Source organism: Eublepharis macularius, chromosome 7, assembly GCF_028583425.1.
Source record: "Eublepharis macularius isolate TG4126 chromosome 7, MPM_Emac_v1.0, whole genome shotgun sequence".
In the NCBI taxonomy this organism is placed as follows: Eukaryota; Metazoa; Chordata; class Lepidosauria; order Squamata; family Eublepharidae; genus Eublepharis; species Eublepharis macularius.
The window spans coordinates 10,621,853-10,639,914 of record NC_072796.1 but is presented as its reverse complement, the minus strand read 5'-3'; the positions used below and the strand labels follow the sequence as shown (position 1 = coordinate 10,639,914).

The following is an 18,062-nucleotide window of genomic DNA, read 5'->3' as shown; positions in this document are numbered from 1 at the left end:
AACACGTCCTCGTTGCCAAGGCAACTGGATTGATGCTCCCCCATCTTTCTGGGCTGGTGACTTCATTACCTTCCAGCCCATCAAAGCAAGACTTTTTCACCCCAATCCAGCTCTGGTTCTGCACTGTTCTTCACAATTCATTGCTGCTGAGGATGGATGTGCTCTCCTACCCATTGTTATGGCACTGCAAGTCGGCTACTCACAACCAGTGTGAGGGAATGTTGGCCGTGTTGCCTTGGCAACAGGGACATGTTCGCACTTCCCTCAGATACCAACCTTTTGCAGCATTTCATAAAGGTTTGTTGGTAAGGGGAGCTGATTTTAAAAGGGGCATAAAAGTAGTTGTGGAAATGCACCCCCCTTGGTTTTGGCTTAACACTTTCGACCTATCTAATGAAGCGAGCTTTGACCCTCGAAAAGCGTCTTCCCTGGAAATCTTGTTCTTTAAGATACTACTGGATCCAAATATTGCTCTTCTACAGCAGGCCAACATGGCAACCAACCCGAAACTTTCTACCAAAGAGTTACATCAAAGAAAACATACCTGTAAATTGAAGCTGAACACCTACAGCCAAAGAACTAGCTGGTTAGTTCAACTCGGGATGTGCTATTCGGCCCTCACCTCCACAGCTTCTTGGTTTTTCATTCGATTCCTTCTTCTGCCTCTGGCTCTCTCCTACCTTCAAGGTCTCTTCCCCAGTCTTCAGCATGCCCCAGAAAGCTACTTGTGTCTCAAGGCCATAACGAGGCTTTATTCCCAGCGTTCAAACTGACTATTTCCCATTCTCTCAAATAAACTGGACTGCAAAATCCCCTGGGGCCTACACTCAGCAACACAAATGAGTATTTGGTGTCAAAATATCATTTCCAGAAGAATCTGGATAGAAGATTAGGATTCAGATATGTGCAGGCTGGTTTTCTCCTCTCCCTCCTTAGGATCCAGGAAACGTTTAAAAGGATTCAGCTTCTTTCTATATTTACACCAGAGTCAGGATCACTGTGCAAGCAACTGATTTCTTTATTTGTTAACAGATGAGACAGACATTCAGTAACAAACCATGAAATTGGATGGAGATCCCAAAATGAGTTGAATGAGTCACACACAGGTACTTGGTTAACAATTATCGTGGCTTGTGTATGTTCATCCATGTCAATTCAAATGCCTATTTTTGTACAGCTAAGTTTTCAAAATACACACGACAGTTCTTGTGTACGCACTGTTTAGGGCCCTTTGGGGTCTTATTATATAAAATACCAACGTAGTCAGCTGGTGTCAACCAGGAACCAGAGCCAGTCCTGTCCTTTTCCTTTGGGCCAGAAGGTCACAAGTGCCTCTTGACACCAGCTCCTTGCGTGCCTTATGGCTTTCCCTATTCAAACCTTTGCTGCATTCTATACTGGATGCAGGGAAGGGGCCTTAAACTCAGGGCCTGAACACACATACCCCACGTGCCTTTCTTTCGTTTGTTAATACCCAGCCTGATGAAGATTTTGGAAGAACGCAAAAGCTTGCATACTGTGCTGCGTCATTTTGGTTGGGTCCTGCTAAACATGTCACATGGCTTTGGGTTTGGGGACCCCGTTTTATTCCAGAGCAGAAGCCACCAATTCTTTCCTGCTTGGGCAGCTTAGACTGCATGCCCTGATGAAGAGGAGGTGACTTTTGAAAGAGAAAAGCTCTTCCAGTTGCCTTTAAGAGGAAAGAGACACAACACAGCTGACGGCATGTTATGCAGCTCTTCACCATCACATCATGTGTGAACAGAAATGAATTATGGAAGGATACACCCCTCTCCTCATCTGGAAATCTCTTGCCTCTCACAGACACACACAGGAGAAATGGACCTGGATTCTTCAGGGATGTTCTAGGCCCGTTCTCTGAAGGTTAAGCTGCTGTGTTTTGTTTTTTAAGTCCCTAGCCCTTTTACTTTAAGATAAGGTAAAGGCAGTACAATAGAATTGATCTGTAAGAAAATAGCGTACCTTCGTTTTGATGAAGGTTTCATTTTATTAAAGCTATTTAATAAATTCTTTTTAATTTAAAAACATTAAGAGTACTTGTAGTTACGGCTTCTGATGTTTTACACCAGTGGTTCCCAACCTTTTGGGGTATGGTGACCCACAAGTCCAAATTTTCTTCATATAGTGACTCACCCAGACCTGGCCCCAAAGACTGAGAAGGTGCCGAGTTGAAGAGATGCAAGAAGAGGGCAGATGCCGGCAAAGGGATGAGTGGCAAGCGGCTCAGTGCAGTACATCTCCCACAGCAGGGAGAGGGCAGAGAAACAAGCAAGAGGTTGGGTTGCTGAACAAGCAGCACCAAAACAGAGCTCCAAATTGCTCAGGGCAGATAACTTTTACTGCACAGATCTGTAACATGATTGGTGTGTGGGGGGCGAGTTATGTACATGCATTTTGTGGATGGCTGAAGCTTTCCTTGATCTTTTAGGATACCATGCCTAAGAAATACTTGGCAAACTTTTTTTCCCCTTTGCTATTACTTCCAAAATGTTCTCACACAAAACCAGTAGAATTGTGTCAATCTAGAAAACAACTACATTCACCATTCCACAGCGTGGGACCAGACTGACGGATGTTCAAGGATCCCATACCAGTGGATTTTTCTGGCCTTCTCCACCTCAGTGCAGCCCGTGCCATAAAGGCCCCATGATCTGGGGACATGTGGGGGCTGCTGGGGGAAGACAGAGAAGACCCGCTCGCGCAGTCACTGCACACAGTCATGTACATTTCTCATGTACATTTGGATCAAGTCATCAGAACGATACTTCTGTAACTTCAAGCAATCAGAGGGAATATGCTTGGTCACAGCTGAGTCATCTTTCCGTTCATTCTGAAAGACTCTGAATTATATCCCCACACTCTGTCAATGCCCTCTCCAGCCTGATGACTCGACTTCCAATGGGGGAAAGGAAAACGACATGCGACCACTTTAGCATCCAGCTGCAGTTCTTCTCCAAGCTTCTCCTCTAGTCGTGGCATCTGAAAAGAAACAATAAAGCACGCTTAGTGGTGCGGAGGATGTGGTTTCCAGCAACAGAAGACAGATGTGAAGAACCGAACAGCTGTATGGAAGTGTAAGTTGTCCAAAGTGCTTGGCAGAGAAGGCCCAGGGACTGCAAAATCATTAGGAAATGAAGCCGGAGGCTCTGGAATAGAACATTATCAAATACAGACTTTCAGAGTTGAGGGAAGAATGATAGCCCTTCAAAGAAACTGAAAAACTGAGAAAGAAAAGAGATGGACGAGGATTAAAATGATTGATTTGCTGAATGTCGAAGGGAGAAAGATGCTGGATATACAGAAAAAAGAAATGTACAAAATAAAATAGGGGTGGGGAATCTGACAGACCAAGCCTTAGATAAAAGATCAGCAAAGGAAGCAACAAAAACCCAAGAAAACAAGGCAGAGTTCTTCCTTTCCAGACAAATAGATCTCTCCCTTCCTGAAGATGTTTAAACAGCATCTGAAAATGTCTCCCTTTTCCTGAGCCTTTAACCTCCAATCTCTTTCTTTCTCCTCTGTTGTCTCTTCCACTCCACTGTCTTTTTATTATGAGCCTGCCAGTTTGATCTTTCTGACTTTATTACGGCACAGTGCTTAACGCTGACCTCTTTACATATATAATTTTATAATAGTAGCATAATAGTATGCTACGATGGCTAGTACTGTATATTACATGTAGATTATATAATATACAATTATATATTATTTTATATAGCATTTTATAAAATGTATATTGTACTACGATCTGTTTTCCAAAAGGGGAAGAAAGTGATTTTTTAAAAAACATCTCAAGCATTTTGACATTTGTTTGAAATCCACTGAAGAAACATCCTGGTAATTGGAAAGAACAGCCATTGACCAAAATATTATGAAAAACTGGATAGTTGAAGATTGTACTAAAAAAAGAAAAAAGCAAGTTTTCAATTAATGTTCTCAGGGCTCTTTTTCAGCTGGAACATGGTGGAAAGGAGTTCTGGCACCTCTTGAAAATGATCACATGGCCAGTGGCCCCGCCCCCTGATCTCCAGACAGAGGGGAGTTTAGATTGCCCTCCGAGAGCAATCTCAACTCCCCTCTGTCTGGAGATCAGGGGGCGGGGCCACTGGCCATGTGACCATTTTCACTGAGGGTGATTTAAACTTTTAAAACTCCCCCCTTGTTCCAGCTGACCCAAAGTGACGTCATTGTGCGGTCCTGAGTTCCATCACTGAGTTCCACCACCTTTTTTCCTAGAAAAAAAGCCCTGAATGTTCTCAATCATTAACTGTTCTATTCAATATTTTGGATGGCTTCCTTTCAGAATGGAAGATGTGAAAGAGGTGCTTCCCCACCAGTGGATTCCTTGTGGCAAAAATAAGGTATAAATGGAAAACGATATGGTTAAAATGAGTTTGTGGCTAAGCTGGAGCAGAGGTCTTCAGATTTTCCAGACTGGGGACTCCACTGAACTAGCAGCACGTGAGGAAGTCATTGGCATCAGAGTCAAGTGATGGGAAGAAGGTAGTCAGAGTAAAGACCAGTGCATACTAGAGGCAGCTGATCAAGAAAGTAAAGAACAGGAAACAAAAGATAAGCCCTTGTAGGCATCTCAGAGTGAGAACAAGCCAAGAAACAGACTCTCATTGCTGTCCTGCATTTCTGCTCAGAGTCTCTGTACACGAGACATCTTACACGAGGATGCTCAAGCATAGGAAGACGCAATGTTAGCTAGGAAGCGTAGTTTAAAAAGACAGACCAGAGGCTCTGTCAACTTCACCTCTGTAGGAGCAGGCAGAGATCGCTCCTCAGAGGGTTTGTTAATTTCATCTTTGCCTCTCTTAAGGAGAGGTGAAATTCACAGAGCCTTCAGGGAGGCCTAGATGAAATTAACAAACCCTCTGAGGAGTGATCTCCCACAGCTCCTGTAGAGAGGTGAAATTGACAGAACCATGATTCTTATTTCCAGGTAGGTTCACGAATCTGAGCTGTAAGAGTTTTCAGGTTCCAGAGTTTCGGGACCATTATTTTCAATGGGGAATCTATTAGATAGTCTGAGGCGGCAGCTTTGTCAAGATAATGGCATCACATTTGCACAGAATGCAATCCTCCCTCTCATCTAAAGACGCCCTAAGTTTCAAACAGACTAAACAAAGTGGGTCAATTTTACTGACCCCTCAAGTAGGGCCCTCTCTGCACAGCTGCACATCTCTCTGATTCATAAAATGATGGTTAAGTGGAATTTTTTTTAAAAAAACTGTTTACATTCATTTAATATATCTTCTCTTATAGTGACTGACATTTTCTTTTACTTTTCCACTGAAAATTTCATTTGTCATCCTTTGTTCCTTGTTGTGGTCCACTGTTTGTTCCCTTTTGGCAAATGAGGAAGACTTCTGTTGCAGAACCCACCCCGATCCGATTGGTTTGCCATTATTCCTTATGGGGAACTTTTTTGAGGGTGCTGCAGTTTTTCAATCAAATAAAACCAAAACTGGAGGGTTGTGAGTGCTGCCTATCCAAAAAGACCTGCCAAGTTTCAAGCAAATTGGACAAAAGGGAGCAATTCTATCGGGTCCTGAACAAGGGGCCTCCTGGCATCATAACTACACTTCCATTATTCTTGACAGAAGACTTTTTTTGAGGGTGCTGACCTGGTGGGTTTTCAACCAAATAAGAACAAAATTGGAGTGGAGCAAGTGCTCCCTGTCCATTAAAAAAACACCAGTTTCAAGCAAACTGGACCAAGAGTTCCAATTCTAAAGGCCACTGAACAAGGTTCTCCCAGGGTTTCTATTTTCACGATGGGAAAAAACTCCCTCCATTCCACAAAGGAAGGGGGAAGGAGAACACCAGCTCTCTGCAGTAATTGGCTGGGAGTGCTCTCTGCTACTCCTTTTCAAGGATCTGATTAGAAGGGAGAAATGCCACTGTCCTGGAAGTCAGGAGAAATCAAAGAAAAACAGGAGCTCATTGTACATGGCTGGTACACAGCCAAACTTTTAAAAAAGAGAGAGAAAGATTTTTGGGAGGAGAAGGTTTAGTAATTCCTAAGCACCTTGATGTTGTGTTACTGTTCCAGAAAATCAAGGCAATGACATGAAACAGCGATTTCTGTGTACATCTTCTGTTTAGGAATATCGTAATGCACATCCCTTAGTGCATAATGGTTGATCATTATGCACTATGCACTTAGTGCATAGTCAATAATGGTTGATCATTATTGGTCTAAAGTAAATGTCAAAGACAAATACTAAATATGCCATATGATAAATCACCTTGTTGAGACTCTTTCTGCTTCACCATCCTTGGTGGAAGAACTAGTTTATGTCTAGCTATCCCTCTTCCACAGCTATGAACAGGATCTACGTGCATGGTCCAACAATGCGCAGGCCCAATACGGAAAATACTGCAACAGGCTGAGCCCATGTATTTCAGATTGTTCCCGCAGAGATCTCATTCAGATGTCATACCCAATGTTCAAATGTGATGCGAGCCCAGAAGAGGGACAGATGCGCAATCTGGCTTCCCCACTGCACAAAGCTGTACGCACTTGGAGACATCTAGAGAGTTTCAAATTTTAACAACAGATTCCACTTATTTGTAAACAGAGTTGCACCATAGCTACTAATTATCACGTATTTGAGCATGTTCCATACACCTAGACAACCAATAACAGAAAATTTGAAACTTACCATTTGAGGTACTCCAAAAATAACGACATTTGTATATTGGGAAAAACTGACCTATATTTTAAAAAAGGCAGCTGTTAGTATTTGCCCTCTATAAATGCATGGGTTTGCCTAATCTGTTCATACATATTTGTGGTCAAAATGAATAGCTACAATCCATAAGACTTGGCAGATGTTAAATGTAAATACAATGCAACATTTCACCTCGCTCATCTCTGACCGACAGCATGCACCCAAGGTCTCTTGCTCTCTGGTTCTGAACCAGAGCTCATGTTTTTCTGCTCACAGCTGTGCCATCTTAGCACAATGGCCTAGCATGCCAGTTATTGTTCTGTTCTCATGGATACAGTGAATCCGGTTCATAATTTGGAAAAGAAATCTTTAGAAGTTCCAAATTAACACACAGTTTAGATAGCAACACTTTTTCTTTCCTCTGGTCAAAGAGGAGCATTTTGTCACTTGGGATCAGCGGAAACATTGAAGAGGGGAGAACGACTGATCTCTGAATTCTCTTTCCTTCTTCTCCGTAGTTTCTAGGAAATACAGGCTACAGTCCTATGCACACTTACAAGGGAGTAAGTTCCACTAAATAAAGTGGAACTTATTTCTGAGTAAACTTGCCTCTCTATATCTTCTCGACCACTTCTTGATTATTTACCCTGGTTTCCAACCTCAGCACTCTATCTTAGTTTGGGTGTTCAGATTCAATACAATGCCCTGATCAATTATCACACTAGTCACATGAAAACGACAAAAGGCCACCATCAAATAGCACTTTGTCCTATTCATAAACCTTAACCAGAGTACTGGTCAGGGAAAAAGCCAACCAAAATATCTTGCAGTTTTGGTTTACAGAGCACACGTGCAAAGGCATCGAGAAGTCCACAGAAACTGAGCAGAGTATGAGAAGAAGGAAACAATGCAGAGAACAAAAAAAGAGGTGCAAAATCCACATAACAACAAGCGGTACAGATTAGGCAAGCTGAAGAACTCAAGACAGAGGAAAGACGTTTATGAGAAGAGACTAGACGGCTGAGCAAAAAATCCTGCTATATCTGAGTTACAAGAGAACAAGGACTTGAGCTGCATCCTAAAGTGGGAAAAGTAGTATTGCAAAAGTGGCAAGATTTAGCAACTGAGGGAATAGGTGGAGATCCTCATAGAGCAAATCAGAAATTAATTATGTGGAGAGCCAGGGGTCATTTCGTAGAAAAAGAGCTGGAGAAACTCATTAGCATAGCTCATTTGCATAACTCATTAGCATATGCCACGCCCCTTGCCATCACCGGAAGTGTGTCATTGCCATAACTGATTTGTATGTGCCACACCCCCTGACATCACCTATCCTGGCTGTTTTGGACCCAATCCTGGCCATTCAGGGCTGAAATTGGGCCCAAAATGGCAAAAAGAGGCTGAAAATGGCCAAAAAGGGGCCCAAAATGGTCAGGATCGGGCCGCTGCTGAGTGGGAGTGATCCACTACCCGTCAGAGGCCCGATCCGGGCCATTTGGCCCCAATCCAGGCTGAAACAGGCCCAAAATGGCCGAGAGTCAGGTAGGCGGAGCCACCTGACACGTGACCTCTTTGGGGAACTGCCGGAACTGCGTTCCTGTGCGTTGCCCCTCGAAATGAGCCCTGTGGAGAGCTATACAATCTAAGTAAACAAACGGGTCTCCTCCCCAGCCTCCTACCAGGGAGGGAGTATCCCCCCCACCCCTTTTTTGCTTTTTTATATGTTGTTTGCCATTGGCCACCATGGGCCCAAGTGACCATATGTGGGATTGTGCAATGTGCACTGTTGAGAGTGGGTTGGGAAATACAACTGCTCTTTTACGCTACCAGTTTTAACTGCTAATTTTTGTATTTTAAATTGATGTGATTTGCTCTGAGCCTGCTTGCGGGGAGAGTGGACTACAAATATTAATAATAATAACAACAACAATGCACAGAAAGGCAAGGCAAAGAGAACCTGACCCTTTGCCCCTGGCTTCAATGACTTCATTGGAATTTTACAAATATCCTTAAAATATTAAGCACATGTCCAGTGCTACTCTGTTTTCCGTTTGACTGGTTTTTATTTGTATTGCTGCAAATGTTGTTCAGAGATACATACCTTCCATAAGTCCGAAACGTAAAATTTAGTACTGTGATGCACCCCTCCTTTCCAAGCACAGTATCGGGAATACCACACTAACCAGGGATTCAGTTCATAACCAACAGCTTTGAAACCAGCTTTTGCAGCTGCGATTACCTGTAAGAGGAGAAATCAGTTTTCCTTGAGCAGCAGAAACAGGTTTATTCTCTATTAGAGGGCTGTGATTAGGGACAACACAGAAAATAATTTCAAACAAAGCCAGTGTGCAATGTGCCTTCCTAAATGCACTGCAGTTCGCAGCTCGAAAAGAAACGCTTTTGCATTAGACCAAGCCATGCTCGATTTGGTGCCTAAAACTTCCATTTTGTAGTTACCCACACAAGGCTGGTTTAATGGGTCTGCCAATTTGTTTGTCATGATTGCCTGTGGGTCTCTGCAAGATGGAGTTTTCACCTTGTCAAAAGAAACAATTATTTAGATCCTCTTCCAAACAGGGCAGCTGATCTCCAACCTGGAAAACCAGAAGCATGCAGCCACACCTTTGCCTGCTCCTGATTTCCTATATCGTCCCCCTGTGGCTGAATCAGGTGAGGTAGCCTCAGTTTCCCTCTTGGGTTTCTACCTGGTCCATTTGTCCTCCCTCACCTGCTTGTATGGCACGTCTGTGTCCTGACTGCCACACCAGGCAGGAAAAGGTATGAGAAACAACATGGGAGAGAAAAGCCTCACCCGTCTTATCTTCAAATTTGGAGGCAGATTTGGAAATAGAGAGGAGATTTCCAAGTGGCACACTGGGAACCTCACTGAGCTCTGTGCTGGAGAATTTACTGGGCACATGGAAGATCTCAGGGTCAGCAGCTGGCATCTAGAAGTTAAACTACAGCAGGCATCAGGTCAGGAAAAGAGTTCTGGGTAACTGCTGCCAATAGCATTTGCCCATCTGTTTCTGAGCACACTGTTCGAAGTGCTGGTTCTTACATTTAATACCCTAACCATCTTGGGGCTCAGGTACCTCAATGGAACAGTTAGAGAAGTCCCTCAGTGGACAGACTTCCTTGGGAGGTGGTGGGGTCTCCTTCTTTGGAGGTTTTTAAACAGAGGCAAAATGGCCATCTGACAGCAATGCTTATTCAGTGAACCTAGGCAGATCATGAGAGGGAAGGCAGGAAGGGTTACACCAGTGCTTAGCTCTCCTTCTTACATGCCCAGGGTAAGGTCGATTGCCACCTTGGGGTCAGGAAGCAAATTTCCCCAGACCAGTCTGACTAGGGATCCTGACGGTGTTTTGCCATCTTCTGGGCATGGAGTAGAGTTCAGTGAAGGTGTGTGTGTGTATGTGGGGTGGGGGTGGGGGTGGAATAGTTGTGAATTTCCTGTATTGTGCAGGGGGTTGGACTAGATGACCCTGGAGGACCCTTCCAACCCTATGATTCTATGACTATTTCCTCCCCTACCGACCAGTCTCCCAGTGAAGATATTCCTCCCAAGCTCTGCTTTCTGTGCCTCTGCCTGCAAAGGTGAGGTGGGTGGTCAACAAAGACAGGGCTTTTTCAGTGGCGGCACCTTAAACACCTCCCCCCTTGAGGCTTGCCAGCTACCAATCTTACTGTATGTTAAGAACCAGGCCAAAACATTATTTTCAGCCCTGGCTTTTAATTAAACGGCAATATCTTTTTCAGTTTTTTCATGGTATTCCTCTACCTTAGAGACCATTTTATTGGTATTTTTAGGCTGCTCGATGTTTGCTTTATACTGTTTTTATGTCCCTAGTTTTTTTTCAGTGCCGGTAACTGATGTTGCTGTTGTTACTGATTTTACGGTATGTTTCTATGTGTGAGTCCCATGCATTCATAAATCCCTAGCAATTCGAAACTAGCCCTCAGTCCAATAAACAAACACCTTCAATGTGGTGCCAAATGTGTCAACACCCCTTTGCTTGGCTTCGCCCTCCAGAAAGCTTGACTTTAAACTCACGATGCGTCCGTCCCCGCTGCCTATGTCCACCAAGGATCCACTTCTGCCCTTCAGCATGTGCAGGACATTGTCAATTTGCTTTGGCGTAGCAGGCACAAATGGCAGGCAATGCTTCCTCAGGGCTGGAGCAAGAAACGGGGTGGCAATTGAATACAGGGCCACTAATGAGCCTCCGAGAATGCCAGTGACCAATAAGCCCCAGTTCCTTGGTTGAGAGCCTTCATCACGGACAGTCAAAAGAAGGTCTTCAGCCGGGCTCCTTCCAGGAAGTATTTTTGACATAACAAAGGCACCTGGAAAATGGAAAGCATTTGTAAAACACCAGGGGCACAATCAAAATGCAAACAGACATTATATATTTATTATTTACTTCATTTATACCCCACCTTTCTCCCCAGCGGGGACCCACTGTGGCTTACATTCTCCCCTTCTCCATTTTAATCTTACAACAACCCTGCGAGGTAAGTTAGGCTGTGAGTGCAACTGGCCCAAGGTCACCCAGTGAGCTTCCATGTCAGAGCAGGGATTCGAACGTGGATCTCCCAGAGTGACACTCTAACCACTACACCACACTAGACAAGACCATATGCATACTGAACCATCTCCCAGTGGATTCTTCTTTCTGTAGCTCTGTGTGAATAACCTGAATTTGATCAAAGTAGCCATGGGGAGAAAGGGGCATAATACGTTTCCCTGTGGGCATTATTCCGCTCAAAATTGATCCTTCCTGGAAGCATTCCTGTCCATAGATCTTTACCCCTATGGGAAGAAATGCAACTTATAAAAAGTGATTTATTTTTTTGCAAAACAAAAGGCTCTCAGGGAACTCTCTCCCCTCCTCCCAAAGATACTCCATGGCTTGGAAGAAAAGAAAAGAAATCTGGAGATTTTTCTGTCTGATGCCTTCTGTATGGCAACTATTCTAATTTATTTTTTATGTATATTTACACCTTGCTTTCCCCTAACCTGGATAGCCCAGGTGAGCCTGATCTCATCAGATCTCAGAAGCTAAGCAGGGTCAGCCTTGGTTAATAATTGGACGGGAGACCTCCAACGAAGACCAGGGTTGCAGAGGCAAGCAATCGCAAACCACCTCTGTTAAGTCTCCTGCCCTGAAAACCCTGCCGAAAAAAATACAGAGGGGAACACTGTGTGGTAACAAAGATAATGAATCAAAGGACCCACAACAGTAAGGACAAGCAACTTAACACCAAGTACAGCACACACTTATGGTTTAAATTACTAACCACTTTTATGAACAATATTAATCACAAAGGCCACTAGCCTGTTCCTTTTCAATACAAAATGAACACAAAGATTGCACAAACAGAAAGTTCACACTCCCCTACGGGGAAGACGTCCCAAAATTGTCTATTAATGAAGCAAGTCACTCCTTTGACTTAATCACGGTGGTCAAATGATGAACGCATTCCAATGACCAGCCCCAGTCGGGAGATTCCACAAAGCGGACGCCAACCCTGCAGGGAGGACGGAAAGCCACCGTGCGCTCAACAGGGCCAAAGCTGAACTCCTGTTTCGTCTGACAATAGAAATCCAATTTGGAGCTAGAGGAGAGAGTGCAGCTTTGTGGAACTGCACAACCACCAGTAGATAGTGCTCTTGATAAAGAAGAGATGAAACAGGAGTTCAGCTTGCGCCCTGTTGAGCGCACGGTGGCTTTCCTTCCTTATAGGGTGGGTATTGCCCCCTGCTCCACGTCTTCACCCAGGTGGGTAAAGTGTGGGTGGGCATTGTCACATGCTCTGCGCCTGATTCCAGCTGGGTGAGGGTGGTGGGCAGGCATTGCCATTTGCTCCGTTCCTGATCCCTGCAGGGTGAATGCGGGGGACGTGCACTGCCACTTGCTCCCCTCCTGATCTCAGTTGGGTGAAGGGCAGGTGGGCATTGCCACATGCTCTGCTCCTGATTCCAGCTGGGTGAAGGTGGAGGATGGGCACTGCCACCTGCTTTGCTCCTCATCCCAGCTGGGTGAATGCGGGAGGCGGGCATTGCCACCTGCTCCGCTCCTTGATCTCAGCTGGGTGAAGGTGTGTGGGGGGGTGGGCATTGCCACCTGCTCCGCTCCTGATCCCAGCTACTCCCCTCCTGATCCTAGCTGGGTGAAGGGCAGGCGGGCATTGCCAGCTTCTCTGCTTCTGATCCCAATTGGGTGAAGGCAGAGGGAGGGCATTGCCACCTACTCTGCTCCTAATTCTGGCTGGGTGAAGGCAGGGGTGGGCATTGCCACCTGCGCCTCTTCTGATCCCAGCTGGGTGAAGGCTGGAGGCAGGCATTGCCACCTGCTTTGCTCATGATCCCACCTGGGTGAAGGGGGGGTGGCGTTGCTGCCTGCTCTGGTCCTGATCCCGGCCTGGGCTTTCCATCATTATGTGCTCTCTGGAGGTCTGACTGACTCACCTGTGCTTCCCTCCGCAGCAGCACCCTCTAGTGGTGCACCAGGGTAGGAAGTGAGTTGTCTTGAATACACTTCGCCTTTTATATAGTAGGATATCCCCACAACAAAACACCCTGTGAGGTGGGTGAGGCTCAGAGAGCTAGAAGCTGTGACTGACCCAAGGTCACCCAGCTGGCTTCAAGTGGAGGAGTGAGGAATCCTCCATGCATCTGAACAGAGTTGTGGTTCTCAAAAGCTTATGCTACAATAAAGTTGGTTAATCTTAAATGTGCTACTAGTATTTTGCATCTACAGACTAACAAGGCTAACTCGTCTGGATCTATAACTTTGGCTTGGCATGCCTTAATGTTTCTAATTTATTTCACCGTAGGATGTTGCTTCATGACAAGACTGCCTCAAATCCTATCAAAAATGAATTATGTGAACAGTGGACAGAGACATCATTTAAACAAAATGTACACACCTAATCTGATATTTAAAAACATACTAAAGTATTGAAGTCTCACAAGGTCTTAATAAAAGCCAATCTTTCTTTAAAAACTGCTTTCTTGAACATAGCTTTGGCTTTCCTAGTTCCACCATTAGAAATGGTAACTTTTATACATAAATTGAGTCCCATTCACAAAGAACTAGAACAGAAAATGGCAATACTATATACCAGCTCTGTATGCAAATTTACTTCTTAGAATATATTAGCATAATCACATCTTAAGATGTGGGGCAGAATTCAGACTGATCTTGTGTGTACTTACTCAGATGTAAACCGCCCTGAGTCCATTCATGGGGAGGGCGGGGTATAAATATGATATATAAATAATGCAACTTGGGAGTAAGCGGCATTGAAATCAGCAGAATTTGCTTTTGCATAAGCTCCTGCGGGGCTGAGATATTTCTTTCACTTTGCAATGCAGCACCCATTTACAAAACGGTGAAAAGTCAACCCACCGGATGTAGACTGGAAAACAGCTACTTGTGGTTGACAGCCGGTGGGAGGACATGTCATATGCTTAGAAACTTGCTTTGCTTGGAACTCGGCCACGCATGGACCAGAAATCTTAAAGAGCCGCCTGTCAGCTTGATCCCACACAGAGCTGGAAATGCCTAACTGTGCCTCTTCTCTGCTGACTGAGGTTTCACTACATGGAAAGCGGGCTCTAGCCCACAAAAATTCATGCTTCAGTCAAACGGTTTGTCTTTAAGAGACTCTGTTTTGTTTCTGCTGCAGCACATCAAGTGTTTTACAAGAAGAAGAAAGGTACAAACATTTGTTTTTACAAAATAGCCTAGCTGAGTAGACCAGTATGTGAGCAGGCATGCTGGTCTGTGGTAGAAAAGCAAGAATTGGGTCCAGTAGCACCTCAAAGTCTTACTGAATTTTTAGGGTATGAGCTTTGGACAGTCTAAGCTCTTTTTTGGAGGAGTTAGACGTTAGTCTGTAGTTGCAAAATAGTAAGAGTCCAGTAGCACCTTTAAGACTAACCAACTTTATTGTAGCAGAAGCTTTTGAGAGCGACAGCTCTCTTTGTCACATGCATGAAGGGTATAAAGAAACTGGCCAGTTTCCTACTATGTAAAAGGCTAAGCGTATTCAAGATATCTCACTTCCTACTGTCACGTCTGCCCCCCTGCATCCATGCCATTGTTCTATATATTCTATATGTTCTATGTGTTGAACCATTGCTAATGCTGTACCTGGATTTCATTTTACAAGTGCTCTAACTATAACTTTCGTTTCTCCCTCTAGCCATCTGGGAAAGCAGCTGTCTTATCTTTGAAGCTCACAGGAGTGACCTTGCACTGTCTGAAATGTTAGAGTTTACTCTTACGCATTCCCAGGCCCTTTCCTGTGCAAACTTGTGGTCTAGCTGGGAGGGAGGAAATGAGTGGGTATTTAGAGTTGTACTTTCCTCAAGTCTCTATTCCTGTCAAGGAAGTATGTACTACTGAGATGCTTTTTTTGCCTCTGAGTAACTCTATATATGGAAAAGATTGGATTTCTGAATAAAACCATTTAACCAAGAGCTTGGACTTGTTGCAATGGTGCAGGGACCTGTCTACCATATCCTGTCATCCATATCCTGACACCTACCCTGGTGCACCACTAGAGGGTGCTGCTGTGGAGGGAAGCGCAGATGAGTCAGTCAGAGCTCCAGAGAGCACGCCATGGTGGAAAGCCCAGGCCGGGATCAGGCATGGAGCAGGCAGCAATGCCCCCCCCCGGCCGCCTTCACCCAGGTGGGATCATGAGCAAAGCAGGTGGCAATGCCTGCCCCCGGCCTTCACCCAGCTATGTGCTGGCTGGGCTGATTGGTAACACCTGCAGACTCTGATTTTCCCAAAGATCCAGCCTTGGGAAGTTGTTCTCAGAGAGGCTGTATGTTCACTCCCTTGATTTTCACACAGTGGAATGGTTAACAGCTCAGCCCTGAGTAGTTCTTGAGTTGCTGGGTGATGCACTGAGTTCTGAGCTCACCCAGTTCCAGTCCTGACCTCACCATGGTCTCCTCTCTGAGACCATGATGCAAGTATGCCAGAAAGAAGCTGAAAGCTGCCTGCTATTTATCATCTTAGCCTGTCCCTACGCTGAACCAGCTAGGCACGGGAGAGGGCTCCCATTCTGAATGGACAGGTGAGATAAGCAGCCAATGAATGCCAAACAGGTATGTTAAGGTCTCAAGTTTTTAGACAGGCAGATTTTATGTAGCAGCAGTAAGGTTTTCTTGTTTTAATGTCTGTTGCATATGTGAGAGAGCTTTATGCTTTTTGCAAACACTCTTAAGCTAATAAACTTTTATTTAAGCTGAGTCTGGAATTCATGACTTGGGTGTGGGTACACCCCAGAACAAACCCTGAGACCTGAAAGCCAAGGCCTTTGGGAAAGGTAGAGATTTCAGTTTCACAAACAAAAAGTGAGAGCGTCCCACTTGCCTGATTGCTGGAGTGGCGTTGATCAGTGCCCAGAATTGGGAGGGAGGCGCCCTTCCCTTCAAGGCTTACTTCCAGATAGGTAGGACTGAAACCTAAGAGGATCCAGACTTCAGTAAACTTCCAAGCCTGACTATTCAATATGGAACTGCCCTTGAAGTCAAGCCAGAGGTTTCAGCTGGTGTTGAATTTGTTTGGTGTTGGGAAGCCTGATCATATTCCACTGGTTTTGGAAATCCAGGTGCTTCAGAGCTCATTTCACGTTGCTAGTGTTAATTTTAGATGACTTTGGGGCTTGAAGCCCACACCCTATGAAGCCACATGCCAATTAAAATCTGTCCAGTTGCTATTGGAGGTGGTGCCCTCTAAGGAAGGCTAATGGGCTCTAGAACTCAAAGCTTTCTTCAGTAGCAGCTCCTGCTTTCAGGAACGGTCATTGAGAGGAGATAAAGAAACCGATTTGCAAGGCTTTATGCTTTTCTAGAAAACTAGACGGAGAGGGGATTTTGGCTTTCTAACTTTTTCAGCTGATTTTTGCATTTTTTGTTATTACGTTTTTATTAGCAGGCAATACTGCTTGATGATCTTTGTTTCACAGAGATAAACTTGAACATGGGGATATTAGCTGGAAATCTCCTAAATGAACAAAAGAACCATAACTTACCTTTGATTATAAACCTCTTGGAAGCAGAGCCCAGTCTGTCACTCTACAAAATTTACACTGAAGAAATAACAACAACAATATTGGGATTATTTGGGCTGTTAGAATATGTTCCAGACAGGAAGCTGTGTTAGTCTACAACAGCAAAATAAAACAGAATTCCAATGATGCCTTGAAAAATTAAATCCGGCCCTCAAGTCAGAGTTGACTCGGTGGGATTTTCATAGCAATATTAAAAACCTATTTATTAAAGCAAAGAGGTTTGGTGAGGGAGCTCATTTCTGCACATGCTAATTTGGGCCTGAGACAGAGAAATGATAAAGGAACTCAGAATTGTGCAGAAGCTCTTATCTTACCAGAGCAGCAAGGAGCCGACAAGCATTATAGGGTTGCCAGCTCCAGGTTGGTAAATTCCTGGAGATTCTGGGGGTGCATCCTGGAAAAGGTCAGGGTTTGGGGAGGGAACCTCAGCAGGGTATACTGCCATCGCGCCCACCCTCTAAAGCAGCTGTTTTCTCGGTGGGGAGGGGCTGATCTCTGTGTCCTGGAGATCAACTGTAATTCCGGGAGATCTCTCGGCCCCGCCTGGAGGTTGGCAACTCTACCTACGAAGCAAGCCCTATTTTCTCCCCCACGGGACTTCCTTACAGACAAGCGTGCAAAGGGTCTGCCCGCTTCTCAGCTCAACCCGGAGCCCGTTTTACGTGGGCGCAGGCCCGCTTGAGTTCGAGCAGGGCAGGCGGGCCCAGGAAAGTCTGCAGAGGGCCGGTGCCTCACTTAGCAGTAAGCGCCACAGCAAGCAATAGGACTTACTTCGGAGCAGCCGGCCGCGATTGTGACGGTCGGGACAGAGCCGCCCCCTTAAGCGCGGACCGCGAAACTACCCGAGGGGGCCGGCAGAGGATCGCCGCGTCCCGGGCAGGTCGCGGGCTACGTGGGCTGTACCACCGCGCTCGCCGTAGGGGGAGGACCAGTTCTCTTGGTTGTTTTTCATTCACGGCGAAAATGAAAAGGGCGGGGAGGTTCCGTGTTTCAAATTCTCCGACTTCAACGGCTGCGACGCCACTTTGTGTTAAAAAAAAACTCCTCCTCCTATTTTTCTCAATGGTATCTCCCAATGGGAGGCGGACGAGATGGTGAATCGCAGTGGTGTAATGGTTAGGATACCGAACTATGAAGTCGTAGTACCGAGTTCGAGTCCCATCCGCCGCACAAGAAACTCTGTAAGCCACCTGAATTTAATCAGCCTACTTTATAGATGATTGTTGTGGGGTTTCCGGGCTGTATTGCCATGGTCTT

The 18,062-nt window shown here is 45.2% G+C and overlaps 1 protein-coding gene across 3 annotated transcripts; it reads right to left on the bottom strand.

Moving 5' to 3' along the window:
- Window positions 1–994: 994 nt before the first annotated feature.
- ATPSCKMT (ATP synthase c subunit lysine N-methyltransferase) lies at window positions 995–17,796 on the bottom strand. 3 transcript variants are annotated; one of them, XM_054985796.1, is made up of 6 exons: window positions 17,577–17,795; window positions 16,767–16,823; window positions 10,762–11,054; window positions 8,806–8,943; window positions 6,696–6,746; window positions 995–3,000 (listed from the first exon to the last, which is right to left on the bottom strand). In XM_054985796.1, exons 3-6 carry the CDS (start codon window positions 11,041–11,043, stop codon window positions 2,824–2,826), a joined length of 648 nt encoding a protein of 215 aa, XP_054841771.1. In that variant the 5' UTR covers window positions 11,044–11,054; window positions 16,767–16,823; window positions 17,577–17,795; the 3' UTR covers window positions 995–2,823. The 3 variants fall into 3 exon arrangements, with proteins under 3 accessions (XP_054841771.1, XP_054841773.1, XP_054841772.1); XM_054985798.1 differs by lacking the exon at window positions 6,696–6,746 and having other exon boundaries at window positions 17,577–17,796; XM_054985797.1 differs by lacking the exon at window positions 16,767–16,823.
- Between the last annotated feature and the right edge of the window lie 266 nt (window positions 17,797–18,062).